General features: G+C 42.5%; 1 protein-coding gene across 3 annotated transcripts in view; it reads left to right on the forward strand.

Moving 5' to 3' along the window:
• LOC126471424 (zinc finger CCCH-type with G patch domain-containing protein) overlaps positions 1 to 17403 on the forward strand; it is a 176790-nt gene that overhangs the window by 76883 nt on the left and 82504 nt on the right. For all 3 annotated transcript variants that reach the window (XM_050099564.1, XM_050099565.1, XM_050099566.1), the window contains 2 exons: positions 798 to 937; positions 5908 to 6080. In XM_050099564.1, coding sequence (XP_049955521.1) covers positions 798 to 937; positions 5908 to 6080 — 313 coding nt within the window. The remainder of the gene's footprint in view (positions 1 to 797; positions 938 to 5907; positions 6081 to 17403) is intronic.

Consider the following 17403-nt stretch of genomic DNA (forward strand, 5'->3'; position numbering starts at 1 on the left):
TGTGCTGCCTCCTTACTGGCTGTTACCTCACTGTTAAGGCTCAGGTTTTTTGGGGTTAAGAAACAAGTTGCAGTCAACCCCTTTCCCCACCCCTTCCTGTTCCTGACAATCGTGTAGTCGTCCACTATTGGTTACACGAGCAGACTGCAATGCTCCTGTTGTGTCGTGTAATTTGTGGAACACTAATGTGGTAATGACATACTCATCCTCTTTTTCAACTGCTTTGTGTGTTTTATGAGTGAGTCATGATTTTACAGTCTCTTCCTAATTTTAGGGAATCATTGTCACAGTGTCTTTGTCTTTGAAATTAGAATATTGCTTATTGTATTCAGTCACAGCAGTTTTCAATGTTGCTAAAATTTCATTATAGAACTATGGCATTGTAGCTAATAAAGCCATCCAAAAGTATAGAAAGCAAACACCAAATTGGCTTTAGAACTTTTATATAAAATTTTGTGAAATATAATTGTCATTTTTGAGAATGCTGTGTTTGATGTAACAAGTCTTTTTTCTTATGTTATTCCACAGAGTGATAATCACAGATTTTTCTTATACAATTGTCAATTGCAAGTGTAATCTACAGTTATTTTCAGATCCAGTATTGCAACATAAGAAGCCTTTTAATGCTGGATCTGCTCGATCTGCAGTTGACTGTAAAATACAGTTGAAGCGAGTAATTTTATAAGTAAAGCCTGTGATTTTCATGTGGATAATTGAAGAAGAAAAACAAAGTAGGATAAAAAAGCTAAAGATTCATTGTAGTACTTGTAATAATCATTAATTTTTATTTATTTCAGGTCCGTGTGTTTTTTACAAATCCAGTTTCCAAAGAGATGGCACCTTGTGAGCAGTACTTTGCAGGTACCTGCAGATTTAATGATGATTGCCGGTATTCTCACGGCCACATGGTATCACTATCAGATTTGAAAGAATACAGGTAGACATTGCTCATCTTCAGTAATTTAGCGCTAAGAGTTACATTTATCAGTAGCAGTACAAAGTAGAGGAGGATTACGACAATATCTCCGTGCAAGTAATGGTGTGCTTTTGGGTATCCAGCCGAGCTGTTGTTTCCATTTTTCTGCACAATATTCCAATGACCAGTTTGGATGGAATCAAAAACGTGGCTTAACACCTGAAAGCACACTATTAATCAGTCAGACCAAGAAAATATTAGAGATAACATCTCCGTGCAACATTGTGTGAGTTAAAGCTATCAGTTATTTTTAACAGTATATTGACTTAGTGTATTTAACTTCATTAAAAGGATAATAGAAAATACACTAACTGGCAGGATTGTATTGTTTAAGTTACCATTAATTAGTTTACAGTAAAAGAGAGGTCTGTTTCAAGGTGAAAAAAGAAGTTACTGTGTATGAATGTGTGTGTAACATAGTAAGACAATAAGTATTTTTATCCTTAAAAGAGGAAGATGAAAAGTTCTCAGTCTGGTAGTGAAAGAGTGTTTTTTGGTAAAAATTACTAATTTCTTATGTGATCTTCTTTTAGGCTAAAGCATTGTTACAACTTTTGTTTCCAGTGAGTGTGACTCTGAAAGAGCTGCTCTATACCTACAGGGGATAGAGAAAATAATCTGAACACCTGTACATGGGAATGGTTTATTAATAAGGGATTTGACCCCCATTTGCCCATAATACAGCTGCGATTCTTCTTGGAGTACTGGCATATAATGATTGTGTAGTCTCCAGTGGAATGTTATGCCACTCTTCGATCAGAACCTCTTCAAATTCCTGTAGTGACAAGGGAGGCAGAAATCCGCTCCAGAGTCTGCGCTCCAATACCGCCCATAAGGGTTCGATAATGTTCAAGTCCGGGGAGTGTACTGGCCAAGGAAGACGCAGCATTTCAGTTGCACGCTCCCCATACCATGATTGTACTGTCCTGGCTTTGTGAGTGGGTGCATTATCGTGCTGAAATATGGTATCATGGTTGGGGAACAACATTTGAATCATGGGGGGCATCTGATCACCTAAAATGTTCACATAATCATTGGCTGTGACACGGCCTTTGAGAATAATGATGGGACCAGCAGAATACCGTGATATGGGTGCCCACATCATCACACTTCCACCTCCATGCCTAACTGTTGGAATCAAGCAATCAGGATTGTAGGCTTCTTTTGGCATTCTCCAGACATAAACCCAGCCTGATGTTGGAAATAATGGAAACATTGACTCGTTGGATGATATGACGTGTTTTCACTGATGCTCACAGGATTCACAGGACTGCACATACCCTCTTGGTTTGGCAATCATTAAGGCACCCTGTCATACTTGGACTTGCCCATCAAATCACTTGATCTCAGTCCATTACGAAATGTCTGGCACTATTTGAAATGGCAGGTGAAACATAGCCATCAAAATCACTGAAATATGATAGATCCATGGGATCTAATCATGAGTGAGTGTGGCTTCAGCTGTATGTGGCATGCCAGAAGAAACTTATGGACACTACTCCTCTCCAAATTGAGGTGATTATTAAAGCTAAGTGCAGAATTACATGTTAGTGTGCGCTGTCTCCAGAGGCGCTTATGATCATAGTTATTCATAACTCTTTTGCATCTCTGACAGCTCGGGTCATAACCTTTCCAGCAGATTAAATCAACTTCCCAGTTTCTGGTGCATGGCCATTGGCTTTTATCCTTTGCTATAAATTTCCATTTTACGCTTCTTTGTGTGGTTGTTGTCACTAATGGTTTTGGTATAGCAGCTCGCACATGAATATTCCCTTTATGAAGTTCTTGGCCGACAGTGTCAATAGATACGGGGTCTTGAAGATGGCTATTGAGCTGTGCAGTCAGTTTATCCACCATGGTTTTGTGTTGTTTTGACACAATTCGTGTTATCGTACAACGATCTCTGTCATTTAGTTTTAATTTACACCCACTATTACATTTACAGGATAATGTCTTTCCATGCTTTGTGTAGGCTGTCATGACTGTTGAAACAGTTGCTCTTGAAACATTCAGTAAGTTGGCTGTCTTGGTGACTGATGCTCCAGCTAATCAGCCCCCATTATCTACCCTCTTTGGACCTCTGTTAGTTCTTTCACTGCATGTCGACCTCAGCCTCTAAATGCAAATACAAAGTGTGCACTACCCGTAAACAACCTGCACTGATGCCTAGTCTGTACTTAAAATGCACAGTCCAGTGTGACATGTGCCTGACCTGCATTGTTGACTGTCAAACACAACCATCCCATTACTACCACTGTTCACATTATTTTGCCTATCCCTGTATGTATAGCTGCTATAACAGCTTAGACTCAAAATATTTACCAGCCAAAAATTTCTTTACGTATGGGGAATGGTCAAAGTCAGTGTGCCACATTTGATGAACGGGGCAGCTATTTTAACAATTCTTACCGCAAATTCTTCAGTTTTCCAATTGCAAAGCACTTTCATAAACTGGTGCATTATGTTGAAAGACTTTTTCTCCCTTTAGCAGTATAGGCGTCTCACATGTTTTTTCATCCAGCAGGTCCAGAAGACATTTGTAGTGTTTGTTGGTTATTATTTTACTCTTTGTAATTTCACTGGGCAAAATGTTTATCTCACTCCTAAAGAAGCACATTTGTTGCTTCAGAGTTTTGTAGATCTGATACCAATCATGTGACCCCCCACCCCCACCACAGCTGGCATAAGTGACGGCAGTGAACTGGTGTGTGCATACCAATCAGTTGTATGGAGTCAGCGCAGTAAGAGTGGTTGAAGTGGAGCCATGACAGAATGGCAGAAAGGAGTTATCGTGTTTGGGTATGCCTGTCACCACACTGAATGAAGTTGTTCAATTTGTGTATGCATCTATGCAGACTGTCCACTGTATTTGCAAGGAATGATGCACCGCTTGCAGACATATAACACAGTCTTAAAAAGATCCTAAGACACAGCAACAGGAGATGAGTGCCACACTGTGGCAGTGGCAGTCAGTTTCAGACTGAACTGGAATTGCCACTTTCTGTGAGTGCAGGTCCATCTCAACTAGTGTATAAATTGTGAAAGGAAGGGTAAGCATTGGACATCTGGGGTCGGATTCCTTGCAAAATGAGATTGCTTGCAGCAACGTGTAAAGCTCCACATACTTGATGAGCCAAATAACTGACCAGAGTTGTGTAGTAAGAAGTGAAGGGTTGTGGTTTTGCCTTTTAATAGATGCAAGTCATTGAGTGCACCTAAGGCCCATTGATTGATGCCAGGTGTCTTGTACACTGATGGACAAATGAGGCATTTAACTTGTAGTACGAGGAGAATGTAGTTCAGGCGGGGGGGGGGGGGGGGGGGGGGGGCAGTTCTGTGATGTTTTCGTGATGGTTTTTCTACCCTGACCTTGAGTCCATTCACTCTAATTACCGTGAACATGAACCATCATGCTTATTTCAACATTCTCAGTGACCAATGTTGCCCTTCCTTGTACAGCTTCATAATGATGAGCATGTTGTCAATTGTCCTGTGTTCCAAGAAGACAACAACTGGATTCACAGGACTGCCCATACCTTCTTGGTTTGACAGTCATTCAGGCACCCTATCACACTTCGACTTGCCCATCAAATCACTTGATCTCAATCCACTAGGAAATGTCTGGCACTATTTGAAATGGCAAGTGAAACATAGCAATCAGAATCACTGAAATATGATAGATCCATGGGATCTAATCATCAGTGAGTGGCTTCAGCTGTGTGTGGTATGCCAAAAGAAACTTATGGACACTACTCCTCTCCAAATTGAGGTGATTATTAAAGCTTAAGTGCAGAATTACATGTTACTAGTGAGCTGTCTCCAGGGGAGCTTATGATCATAGTTATGAATAATCTCTTTTGCATCTTTGAAAACTTGGGTCATAACCTTTCCAGCAGATGAAATCAACTTCCCAATTTCTGGTGCATGGCCATTGGCTTTTATCCTTTGCTTAAATTTCCATTTTATTTCTTGACTTAAATGGTGGATCCATGGGATATATGTAATAAATTTGTGGACAAAATGAGAAGATTCTATTGAAAAGGGTCCAATGATTCCCAAGGAATTTGTTTTCTGATTGGTTTTTGGCCATTGTCCAACAAATGTGACATCCATCTTGCCAAAACATTGTTGAAATTGTACCACATGTTTTCTCCTGGTATGTCCATGCTATCATTAATTTCATATATCATTAATCGTGAACTTTGCAGTATTATACCTTGTGCTTTCTTGACTTTTTCGTCTCTAGATGCTTTGGAATGCTCTTGAAAACTTTCATTTATTTTAACTTCATGGTATATGCACAAGTCATTGCTACCCAATTTGTGCAGGTGTTTTCTGGCCCTGACAGTAGATTTCTCATTTAAAGGATATCAGAGATTTAGTGAACTGTGATTGCTACATAGTGTTGGCAGTTTCTTGTTATGGAGGCTGCAGTGACAGTTGTACTTATCAGAGGTAGGTACTGAAATATCATGTGGATCTCTTCCATTGGATTGGTGGACTACACCGACACAGAAAGATTTTTGTGTTGTGATTATTGAGGAGTTGATAAAACAAACACATTGTATTCTAATTGTATATTCTATGTTTGTATAATAAGGATAGTTCTCTGCAGAATTGATTCACGTAGACTGGGCTAGTGAGCCCTTGGTAACCTATTATGATTGCTTGTGATCTTATAGTGTTCAGTTTAAATCCTGTTTTGTTGGTCCAGCCACAAATATCATTTGTATATTCATTGACAGAGTTCAGAGTTACTTCTAAATTTTCTTATTTGGTCTTCAAATACAGTTTATCTGTGTAATATGGCCAATATTTTCTGTCATACACTTCAGTAGACCCATCGTATTGTTTCAGTCAGTGCATATAACAAATTACATATTTTCAAGAAATAACTTAACACAAAAATACAAGTTTCCTTTCTTTTGTAGTGAACCTGACTTTTCTGCTGTCCAACCTGGAGTCAAGGCTTTAGTAAAAAGTGACAACAGTCTATGGGCCCATGCTACAGTAATAGCACTCAACATTGATGGAAGATGTGATGTTAAGTTTGAAACTAATGGAATTGAAACAACTGTTGATTTGCAACATATACTTCCATTAGGTATGTATACATTACTTTATTAAATGAAATGACACCATTTACATGTGCATAAAGTACATTCCCCACCAATCAAAACAGTGTTTATATAATAAAATTTGGAAGTGCAAGGATTTATTGGTATTAGCATTGGAATTATTTCGCCCTGTCACTTCTCAGTAACTGAATATATATTGGTTAATTATTTTGCTTCTTCAGTGACTTTTTAATATAGTTACCTTTGTAGAAGATGGGTTTTTTGAACTTAAATAAGTTTTTGAGCACTGTAATTATGTTGTCCGTCACATTGCAGTCTAGTGTCATATAACAAGGCAAATGTCAGGTTGGAAAGCTGTAACGCAATTGTATACATAGATTTGTGGGGCCGGAGAGTGCAGGGAATGAAAGTATAAGCTTTATGAAACTGAATAAGTAATTTTCTTCTGCAGTAAAATGAAAACAATAACCAAAATAAAGGCAACTGTTCAAATGTACAAATCCTTGCACATCTGAGAATCAAGCTCTTCTACTGGGTGACATTCAGTACTGTACTGCTTCACTCGCTTCTCTGTAACTTGCTTGGATCTTCCTTGGCATACTATCCATGAGGTAGTTGAGGCATTGCTTCTCAAGCCTGTCTCACTATTAAGTGACAGCTCTCCTGCAGTCATCACTGTGTGAGGAGGCTTCCTGCAATGACACATGGCAAGTTCCAATTAATCCCGAGCATAACAACATACTGCAAGTTACGAGGCCCAAACATATTCAGTTGGATTAATATCAGCAGATGCCACAGGCCATTCAGCTTGGTTGATTCTTGTCTCCTGTAGGAAGATGTTCATTAGTTGACCATAGTGTGCTAGTGTGGCATTGTCTTGGAATGGGAACCCACCATCAAACTGTTGATTGTAGGGTGGACAATACATTGGAGCGGTGTGTTATAATGCTGCACAACTCTCAGGTTACCATAGATGGCATTAGAGGCATCCAACGTCCTTACAGAATGCCAGCCCACAACTTGACTGACCCACTACCCTGCTGACCCAGTGAGAATGCATTGGTACTTGGCTGCCCTCACACTCATTAGTTACAGTTGCTGGGTGTCAAACAAATACTGCACTGATCAGTGTGGTGAACTTGGTGCCCTGATCCAAGTTCCCATGCCAAACTTCCTCATTCCACATGGAACAGGTGTGTTTGTACTGTTGTTTGTAATCTGATTGCTAGAAACGAAATAGATTGTGTGAAGGCAGTCATGTACTGTTTGACTTGGCACAGACCTTGTTGCCTCCAAATAGGTAGCCCACAGGTTGTTTTTTGTGTTCTCCATGGCGTACCTTCGAGTCCCTTTTTACAGGTAGCAGGATAGCAAATGTCAGCTGATGTTGACCATAAGACACATCTGCAACATTTTTTGTCTCCTGTTAGTGGCTGACGTTTGAATGTCATCACTGTGGTATATTCCAATTTAGTGGGCAACTGTCCATGATGACAAACCTTCTGTAAAGTGACAATGTGCGCATGATCTAAGCTTGAAATGGCACTTTAATGAATTTTGGCAAACTGAATATGTATTCAGTATACATTTTCCCATTCACAGTTGGAGATGTAGCGCACAATAGCCCACTATTCATCTGCATTGAATGAAGATAGAGAGAGAGATGATGGGATGGAAGACTGTTGAGATGAAACTATCATTAATGGCCAACATACTGGACATCTGCCTCTCCCAAATTGCATTATTCCTACTGAAGTATCTGGGACTCACCTGTGTCTCATTTTAATACCCTGACTTCTCACAGGATGAAAGTACATCAGTTCTTACAAATGCTAAACACTCCCAGTTCCATGGGTGTATTGCTCCAATAAGAGGGCTTCTAATAGTGCACTGATAGCATCAATTTGTGAGAGACTGTCCAATAGTAACAGGACCCTGAGTCTTCATCAGTTGCTGAAACGCAAAAATCTGAAAAGAAGTTCAGAAAGGGAACACTTTTGGTAGACGCTGCTGTTTCCTATCAAGCCGAGCTGATATACAGTGACAAATTGCTCGCTCAGTAGTATCAGGACTATCCGACATACTCATTTTTAACAGGAGTGTTGTGTGTAAAGGCTTAACAAGAATTGATATACAAGGTATAAGCCTAGTAAAGGGAAGGGGTAACAGACCTGTAGAATAATATGAAGAGAATACATAATGAGCTGAAGGAGACACTTGATTTTCCCTCATTGGCAGAACATATAACAGCAGGGTTTATGCCGCTTAAGATGAGGTTGTAAATCCCCAACTCATTGTATCATTTCAAGTGCGGAAATTATGAATACACAACGATGTCGTGTGATGGACACGCAACACACACGAAAGACAACCTGCCAGTGTGTGAGAATGGAACTGTGTATTCAACATCACAGTTCTCTATGAACTGTTCAGGGAATCCTCTAGTATGGAGCTGAGCACTGTGCAACTTCAGACCATACAACTTTCTTAGAGGAGAAGGAAATACAGGCTATCAAGATCGTGGGATGAATGTATTAGTCTGAAGCAAATACAATTTATATTGCCCGATTTCCGTACACTATATTCTCATTGTCTCTGACCGTTGCGAAATCATCTTGGCAGGAAGAGGATTTATCTACACTAGGTTATTACAAGACAGCTCTGTGGAGCATGTTTGCATGTCATTTTGCCTGTGGGCAGACCTAAGTAGTAGAGACTACTGGCCACGCAGCCCTGTTGCACTTGTTGTGCTCATTTGTGAGCCACTTGACAATTTTGCGCTTGACCAAGACAGTACAATTGCTGATTAGGCTACGGCCCGACTACATGACTGTCCGTGCAGCAGCTGATTGCCCACAGGCATCTGGCTGCTCACGGGCAGGCACTCTAGATCCCACTGACAGGCACTTTAGTTGGAACAGCCTAATCTGCACAAACCCTAGAATGAAAGTCAGCATCGACTATTACACCTGCAAGTCCATGTGCAATTGTGGACTTAATGTCAAAACTTGCTGTCTTCTCGACACCACCTACAAAAATTGTAACCAAATCTACAGTAAAGGCCCCAAGTTCAGCCCTTCAGGCACACCTAAAAATCAGTCAAAAGCACCTCCCTCAAAGGAATAATGAGTGATTGAAAATAAAACTTGTATAGGAAGAGTTTCAAGACTTTGGACCACATTGCACTTGTCTGAAGTGACAAAAGTGATTAATACCCAAGTATAGATTATATGCAGGGTGATTCTTATTAACATTTAAAAACCTCTGAAGTGATGTATATAATACTGAGACAAGTAACATAAGATACAGGGGGCTGCAATGTTGGGAAATAACCCAAAAGTGGATAAGAAATGTTGAACATGGGACCTCAGTGCATGTGCAGCAGTTGGGCCTGTCAGTGTGTTGTACCTTGTCATCGCAACCCAAGTATTCACATTAGCGTGTGGCTGCAGGCCCACATATGCGAATTTAGTGCACGGATCTCAGGATTCGATCTTGTTTGGCAGGCAGAATTTTTTCATTATATTAGACAATTATGTGTTAAAATTGAGGTAAGATTTATTGTTTTATGTACCAGTCCTCCGGTCTCCACTGTTTATTTGCAAAATACTGTACAACAAAAACCTGCCATTTTTCGTCACAAGTAAATGAGTATAAGCTTCCAAACTGTGTTGTTACCAATGAATTACCTTTGTTTTCTTACTGTAGTGGCAACTTCTGTCACCAAATGTATCAGGATGACCAAATGTAGCGGGAAGAGGTAGAAGGCACCGTATTAAGACTCGTCCGAGCTTTCCAAGTTATTTACTGTTTCCAACTACAGTGCTGTGTTCCCCTCAGTCTGCATCACTGGATTCCGCTATGCTTAGGACACCACTTCGTTGTCTGCGAAACAGCTTGGTGTGGAATGACTGCCTCAGCGACCCTTGCACGCACTGTGTGCCGGCCTTGTATGCCAGCGGAGTTGTGTCATCATCAGGATGCCGGCAGTTGACTCAGCGGTATGCATCCCTGCCGACTCAGCACCATTCGATGTGAGCCGCAGGCGGGGAGCTGTGCGCTTCTCTCCGGCATGGCCGAGATTGCGGCAACAACAAGTGCCCACAATCCGGCGTCTGAATCTGTGGCCCTCACCTCGGGTGTGTGTTGGAAGCCAGGACGACAGCCTGCAGTAGTGAGCCGCGGGGTGGCCCACTGCTGGCTGGCTATAGACCCCACGTCGGCCTCATAGGGTCGAACCAGTGACGCTGTTTGTCAGTCTCCGGCGGCTGGCGCGCTGCCAAGATGGACTTCACCCGCCTTATCGGCGGGGTCAAAGGTCAAGCGCTCAGAGAGATGACGTAACATGCTGTTGCATACTCTATGTCGACAGATCCTAGATGTACGCTTACAGGTTCTCAGCTACGCTACAGAATCAAGGGCTACGCTACAATTCAATTTATTTGTGAAAATACAATGTACAATCTCCTACAAATTTAACATATTCACAGGTACCTTTACCTTTAATCCATATAAAAACAGTTTCATTAACAGATATCTTACGTCTATTACGTGTATACAAGGAAAAGGGTGAGGGTGACATATACGTTGATTTGCCAAAGTCTTTATTAGCATTTTCAGCAACATGATATGTTCGGTATGCTATGATATCACGATCAACAAAGCTTTCCAGTCCGGATACATTGGGTACGCCTGTTCCACCACGTACAACAGCGACTGTTAGCCATCCATTTCCGTGGGTAAACGAATCATTGATGTCGATGCCGAAGTTCAGTCTGCATCCACAAAAGACTGCAGGTCCGTCCAGTAGAGCGTGTGCAGCGACAGATTTAACAGTGTTCTTCTTCTTGTCAGCGGCTGAGGTAGTCATTTCTATGTCTTCAATGGTCCTATAAATAGTCTACGCTACAATTCAATTTATTTGTGAAAATACAATGTACAATCTCCTACAAATTTAACATATTCACAGGTACCTTTACCTTTAATCCATATGAAAACAGTTTCATTAACAGATATCTTTCGTCTATTACGTGTATACAAGGAAAAGGGTGAGGGTGACATATATGTTGATTTGCCAAAGTCTTTATTAGCATTTTCAGTAACATGATATGTTCGGTACGCTATGATATCACGATCAACAAAGCTTTCGAGTCCGGATACATTGGGTACACCTGTTCCTCCACGTACAACAGCGACTGTTAGCCATCCATTTCCGTGGGTAAACGAATCATTGATGTCGATGCTGAAGTTCAATCTGCATCCACGCCGTCGTCGTGCAAGACAGACTATATATAAAACAATTGAAGACGTTGAAATGACCACATCAGCCGCCGACAAGAAAAAGAATACGATCAAATCTGTCGCTGCACACGCTCTACTGGACGGACCTGCAGTTTTTTGTGGATGCAGATTGAACTTCAGCATCGACATCAATGATTCGTTTACCCACGGAAATGGATGGCTAACAGTCGCTGTTGTACGTGGAGGAACAGGTGTACCCAATGTATCCGGACTCGAAAGCTTTGTTGATCGTGATATCATAGCGTACCGAACATATCATGTTACTGAAAATGACTGCCTCAGCGACCCTTGCACGCACTGTGTGCCGGCCTTGTATGCCAGCGGAGTTGTGTCATCATCAGGATGCCGGCAGTTGACTCAGCGGTATGCATCCCTGCCGACTCAGCACCATTCGATGTGAGCCGCAGGCGGCGAGCTGTGCGCTTCTCTCCGGCATGGCCGAGATTGCGGCAACAACAAGTGCCCACAATCCGGCGTCTGAATCTGTGGCCCTCACCTCGGGTGTGTGTTGGAAGCCAGGACGACAGCCTGCAGTAGTGAGCCGCGGGGTGGCCCACTGCTGGCTGGCTATAGACCCCACGTCGGCCTCATAGGGTCGAACCAGTGACCCGCCGTGGACTGGAACACTGGCGCCCCATCTGCTGCTGCGTGTAGCTGTTGGTGTGACACGACACATCCAGGAGAGCTGCCACACTTGAATGTCCCAAGTTGGCCTCAGAGGGTCGAATGATGGTGCCCCATCTGCTGCTGTGTGTAGCCGGTGGTGTGACACGCCCCGCCATCCAGGAGAGCTGTCACACTTGAATGAATCTCGTTAGAAACCCACACCTATTTATACTCGGCTGTGCGCCTCTGTTGTGCTATACGCGCCGCTTCGCGTCATCTACTCATAACACGCTAGGTTGGCCAGTGGGCCCGTTGTACCTGTGATTTGCGACATGCAAAACCGCTACGTAAACTCTTTCAGCACTTTGACAGCCCTGTGGCCTCTGTTCTACTTCGCGACTGTTCGTATGCATAACTCGCTGCAATCCGGCCTGCACCTGGCTGTAACTTGTGCTCAGAATATTGCACAAAACTAACTTTCCCTATCCTAAACGATGGTGCTGCTACATTATTCCCCTCTTCGGAAAGACCTGGTCCCTTGGTCGACCCTTAACTAGCTCTTAACTTGTTTGGGTCAGCACCTATGACATGTTTCCTTACTTTTAGAAAACTTGAATGTGGTCTAGTGCCCCTTAAAACACATACATGAAACAAAACGTAAAAATTCCTTACTGGACAACCAATGCTCGATCAACTCCTTACCTACTCGTCTCACGCCCTTGGTATCCAATCCACTGGGACTTGGACTACCCTAGGTTCCCTCTTGGAATTCGCTCTCTGCCTGATCAGAAAGAAAACAATGCCTAACAAAGTTAAGGCTGCAATGACACTTGGCACAAAGATGCTCAAAATGATCATTATTTGCTATTGTCTTTCCCTATACTGAGCAACATGTTGCACAAGCTGTTCAGCTGATATGCGCCCCTCTTGCTCTAAAATGAACTGGTTTATGGATCTCAACAGACTTGGCTCCAGAGTTTGATTTAACAAGGTCAGATTCTGCCTTGGCAAAAACTCTAAAGTGGCTTGTGGCCAGTACAGCTGTGGCTGTGTAACATTCAATTGTGTGACTCCTGAAATTGACGCTGGCACGTGGAAGGTTGGTCCGATTATGTTACACTTAGTTCCATTGATATAAAATTCCGCTCCCCTCGAGCTCCGTGTGTTTTGCTTCTGCAAAAGCTCCCCGCTCAAGACAACTTGCTACCACTACCAAATTCTCATAGGTGGAGAAGATCCAATGCATCCCAACCCGTTGCAAGCTCAATTTTGGCTCCACAATGTCTCCTGGACAGTCTATTCCTTTCCCCCTGGCTAAAAGTAACTGCACTGTGCTTGTGTCCCATATTTGTAACTTCACAGATTTTCCTCCAACATTCACTATTTTCGATCCAAACTCAACACCAATTGTGTGACTACTTTCATCCTTAAATTACATTCAATGAACTGGTGCAATAAACACGACTTTCCTAACCCAGCACTGTCGGTAACTAAAAATTTAAACAGGAAATCATACGACTCTGACATCATTCAACACATATTTGTTACGGCTTTGCCGCAAAATTTACTCCGACGCATTTATTTCTCCAGAACTGCATTTGATTTGATGTTTGACATTTTCCCGGCGTACTGATTGTTCCATAAAAACACGGGAGAACTGCCGTAAGTCAGTAACATCTTGCCACGATATTTCGGCACAAAGTCTTTTGGCCATCTTCAGGTGAGTACAGCTGTAGAAGTACTGGCAAATACGAGCTGAGCTCTGCTATTTAAAGCCAAAAGGGGCTGCATTGCGCATGTACTGTTTAGCGTGCACGTTCACAACTCCGTGTGCTGCGCCTGGCACCCTCCGCGGTGAAAGCTTGGCATTTCGATATCAGATCAATCTTCATCTTTATACCGATAACTACGTTGACTACGAAGTTTCTCTACAACGGGATTCCAAGCGGAATTTAACTGGTAATCGCTATCTCGATTGATAAGAGTCTCGCTGTCTGACAATTTTATTTCTATGGATTCATTTATAATTGAACTCCAGAAATTTGATGTTTGAGCCACAATTTTTGTATTATTGTAATTCATAGAGTGCCCAGTAGAAATGCAATGTTCAGCGATTGAGGACTTGGTGGGTTGCAGAAGGCGAATATGCCGCTGGTGTTCCACAATACGTTCCTGCACCGTTCTTGTTGTCTGCCCTATATATGACTTGCCGCAATCACACGGAATCTTGTAGACACCTGATTTACCTAGGCCCAGGTCATCTTTAACGGGTCACACCAGTGATGATATTTTAGGAGGAAGGCGAAAGATGACTCTAACTTGATGCCTCCTCAATATTCTACCTATCTGTGACAAGATGTTCCCTATAAAAGGTAGATAAGCCGTTGACCTGAAGACCTCTTCTTCTTCCTTGTTGCATCGTTTGTAGGACTGCATAGCTCTGTTCACCAGCTTAGTTGAAAAGCCATTCATCAGGAATACTTTTTGCAGGTGTTTCAGTTCCGCTTGAAGACTGTCGACGTCAGAAATAGTATGGGCACGGTGGATTAAAGTTTTAAGGACACCCATTGTTTGTGCCGGATGGTGGCAACTGGTAGCTTGCAGATACAAATCTGTATGGGTCGGTTTCCTATACACCGAATGACCAAGTGTGCCATCATTTTTGTGCCGTCTCCAGGAATTTTTACATCATATGAATTCCATACATGAAAATATTGAGTTCACTATGGAAACTGAAAAAGATGGTTGTTTGCCATTTTTAGATGTTCTGGTACGGCGCAAGAATGATGGCACACTTGGTCATTTGGTGTATATGAAACCGACCCATACAGATTTGTATCTGCAAGCTACCAGTTGCCACCATCCGGCACAAACAATGGGTGTCCTTAAAACATTAATCCACCGTGCCCATACTATTTTTGACGTCGACAGTCTTCAAGTGGAACTGAAACACCTGCAAAAAGTATTCCTGATGAATGGCTTTTCAACTAAGCAAGTGAACAGAGCTATGCAGTCCTACAAACGACGCAACAAGGAAGAAGAAGAGGTCTTCAGGTCAACGGCTTATCTACCTTTTATTGGGAACATCTCGTCACAGATAGGTAGAATATTGAGGAAGCATCAAGTTAGAGTCATCTTTCGCCCTCCTCCTAAAATATCATCACTGGTGGGATCCGTTAAAGATGACCTGGGCCTACGTAAATCAGGTGTCTACAAGATTCCGTGTGATTGCGGCAAGTCATATATAGGGCAGACAACAAGAACGGTGCAGGAACGTATTGTGGAACACCAGCGGCATACTCGCCTTCTGCAACCCACCAAGTCCTCAATCGCTGAACATTGCATTTCTACTGGCCACTCTATGAATTACAATGATACAAAAATTGTGGCTCAAACATCAAATTTCTGGAGTTCAATTATAAATGAATCCATAGAAATAAAATTGTCAGACAGCGAGACTCTTATCAATCGAGATAGCGGTTACCAGTTAAATTCCGCTTGGAATCCCTTTGTAGAGAAACTTCATAGTCAACGTAGTTATCGGTATAAAGATGAAGATCAATCTGATATCGAAATGCCAAGCTTTCACTGCGGAGGGCGCCAGGCGCAGCGCACGGAGTTGTGAACGCGCACGCTAAACAGTACATGCGCAGCGCATGCGCAATGCAGCCCCCTTTGCCTTTAAATAGCAGAGCTCAGCGTGTATTCGCCAGTACTTCTACAGCTGTACTCACCTGAAGGTGGCCAAAAGACTTTGTGCCGAAATATCGTGGCAAGATGTTACTGACTTACGGCAGTTCTCCCGTGTTTTTATGCATTTGACTTCTCCTCCAACAACACTCCACATACGTCAGATGCTACACTTCCCATTTTCCTCCATCTTCAAAAGGACTGCTGTCTGCAGAAGGCTGTATTCGAAAATACATACAATATATGAAAATACAATGCCTAATAACTCTACACAAACCCAGCGGAAAAAAAAAAAAAAACCACCTACAAATACTCTACTACTCTCTGGATCACAAAGCATACGGTACTTCATGCTGTACTCTATCTTCCTGGTTTTCTCTGTGCTTAGCACCTCTCTTCACTCTCTCTTTCTTCCTATTTCCTTCCTGTGACATGCCTGGAATCACATCCGGGCAACCATTAAATGGCCGTAACCACCCAGTGTGTACTATCATTGTACTAGTTGTCAGCTAAAGCTTAACATTAATGGGGATGTGGTTTCAACAATATACTTTGGCCCTTTATACCTCGTGAGGAACTTCCTCATTTTCCGTTTTTGCGTATAGGGGCTGGACAGCATTACCCATTGCCCCACTTTATACTGCAGTAAACTTCCTTTCCGCTTTACTGTGTCTTCCTGCCTTTCGAAAGCCTTTGTATTCAGCTTTTGTATCCGTCTCCGAACATCCCAAATCGTGCTTGCGAATTGATGTACAGATTCACCGGTCCTTCTTTTCTGTAGCCTCACCAAATCAAACGGTGACGGCATTTTTCGCCCGTACACTACCTCATTATGGAGACAAACCAGTATTTGTATGGACTTTTGCAGTGTATGCGCGTACAATATGCTTCAAATACTTGTCCCACTGATAGTGATGAGAATCCACATAAAAACTCAGCATCTTCCCAATTGTTCTGTGTACCCGTTCTGTCCTTCCTTTGGCCTGTGGACACAACACGCTTGTCCTCAACTTCTTTACGCTCAACAATTTACACAGTTCCTTCATTAAATCTGACATGAAGTTGGTCCCTTGGTCAGTAATTATTGTCTCCGGTACACCAAACTTCAAAATCCAGTTGTTTCCTAACGCTTGCGCGACCATTGCTGCCTGTTGATTTGGCATAGCCACCATCTCCACACACTTCTAAAAATGGTCTCTTATTGTCAGAACGAATCTGTTTCCCGATGGTGTTCGCCTGGAAGGTCTTAAGACTTCAATCCCCAACAAAGAAAATGGACATGTCGCTTCCGGTAATCGTTGTAGCTGTATCTGTTTCCGACTCAAATCTGCTGTCTGTGCACATGGTATGCAACTCTTGACATACTGATCCACATCTACTTTCCTACCTCTCCACCAATACCTCTCCACCACTCTCCTATTCGTTGCTCTGCACCCTCCATGACCAGATAACACGTGATCATATGCTTCCTTTAAAACCTCATCCCTCGGCTTCACTGGCACTACTACCTTTGGCCCTAACTTCGTTTCCCTGCACAGAAGACCATCGTACATATTAAATTGTGGCTGTGTCATGCAATTTACAATCATTGTCCCTGTCCTGTAATTCTTGCCATACTGCTAGGTCATAACCTATGAATTCTACTTTTGCCACCTTCCTACTTAGTGCATCCGCATTACCGTGCTTCTTCCCAGGCTTGTGCACCACCTCGTAGTCGAATTCACTGAGCCTCACAGCCCATCTAGCAAGTCC

This window comes from Schistocerca serialis, chromosome 3 (assembly GCF_023864345.2).
Source record: "Schistocerca serialis cubense isolate TAMUIC-IGC-003099 chromosome 3, iqSchSeri2.2, whole genome shotgun sequence".
Lineage (NCBI taxonomy): Eukaryota > Metazoa > Arthropoda > Insecta > Orthoptera > Acrididae > Schistocerca > Schistocerca serialis.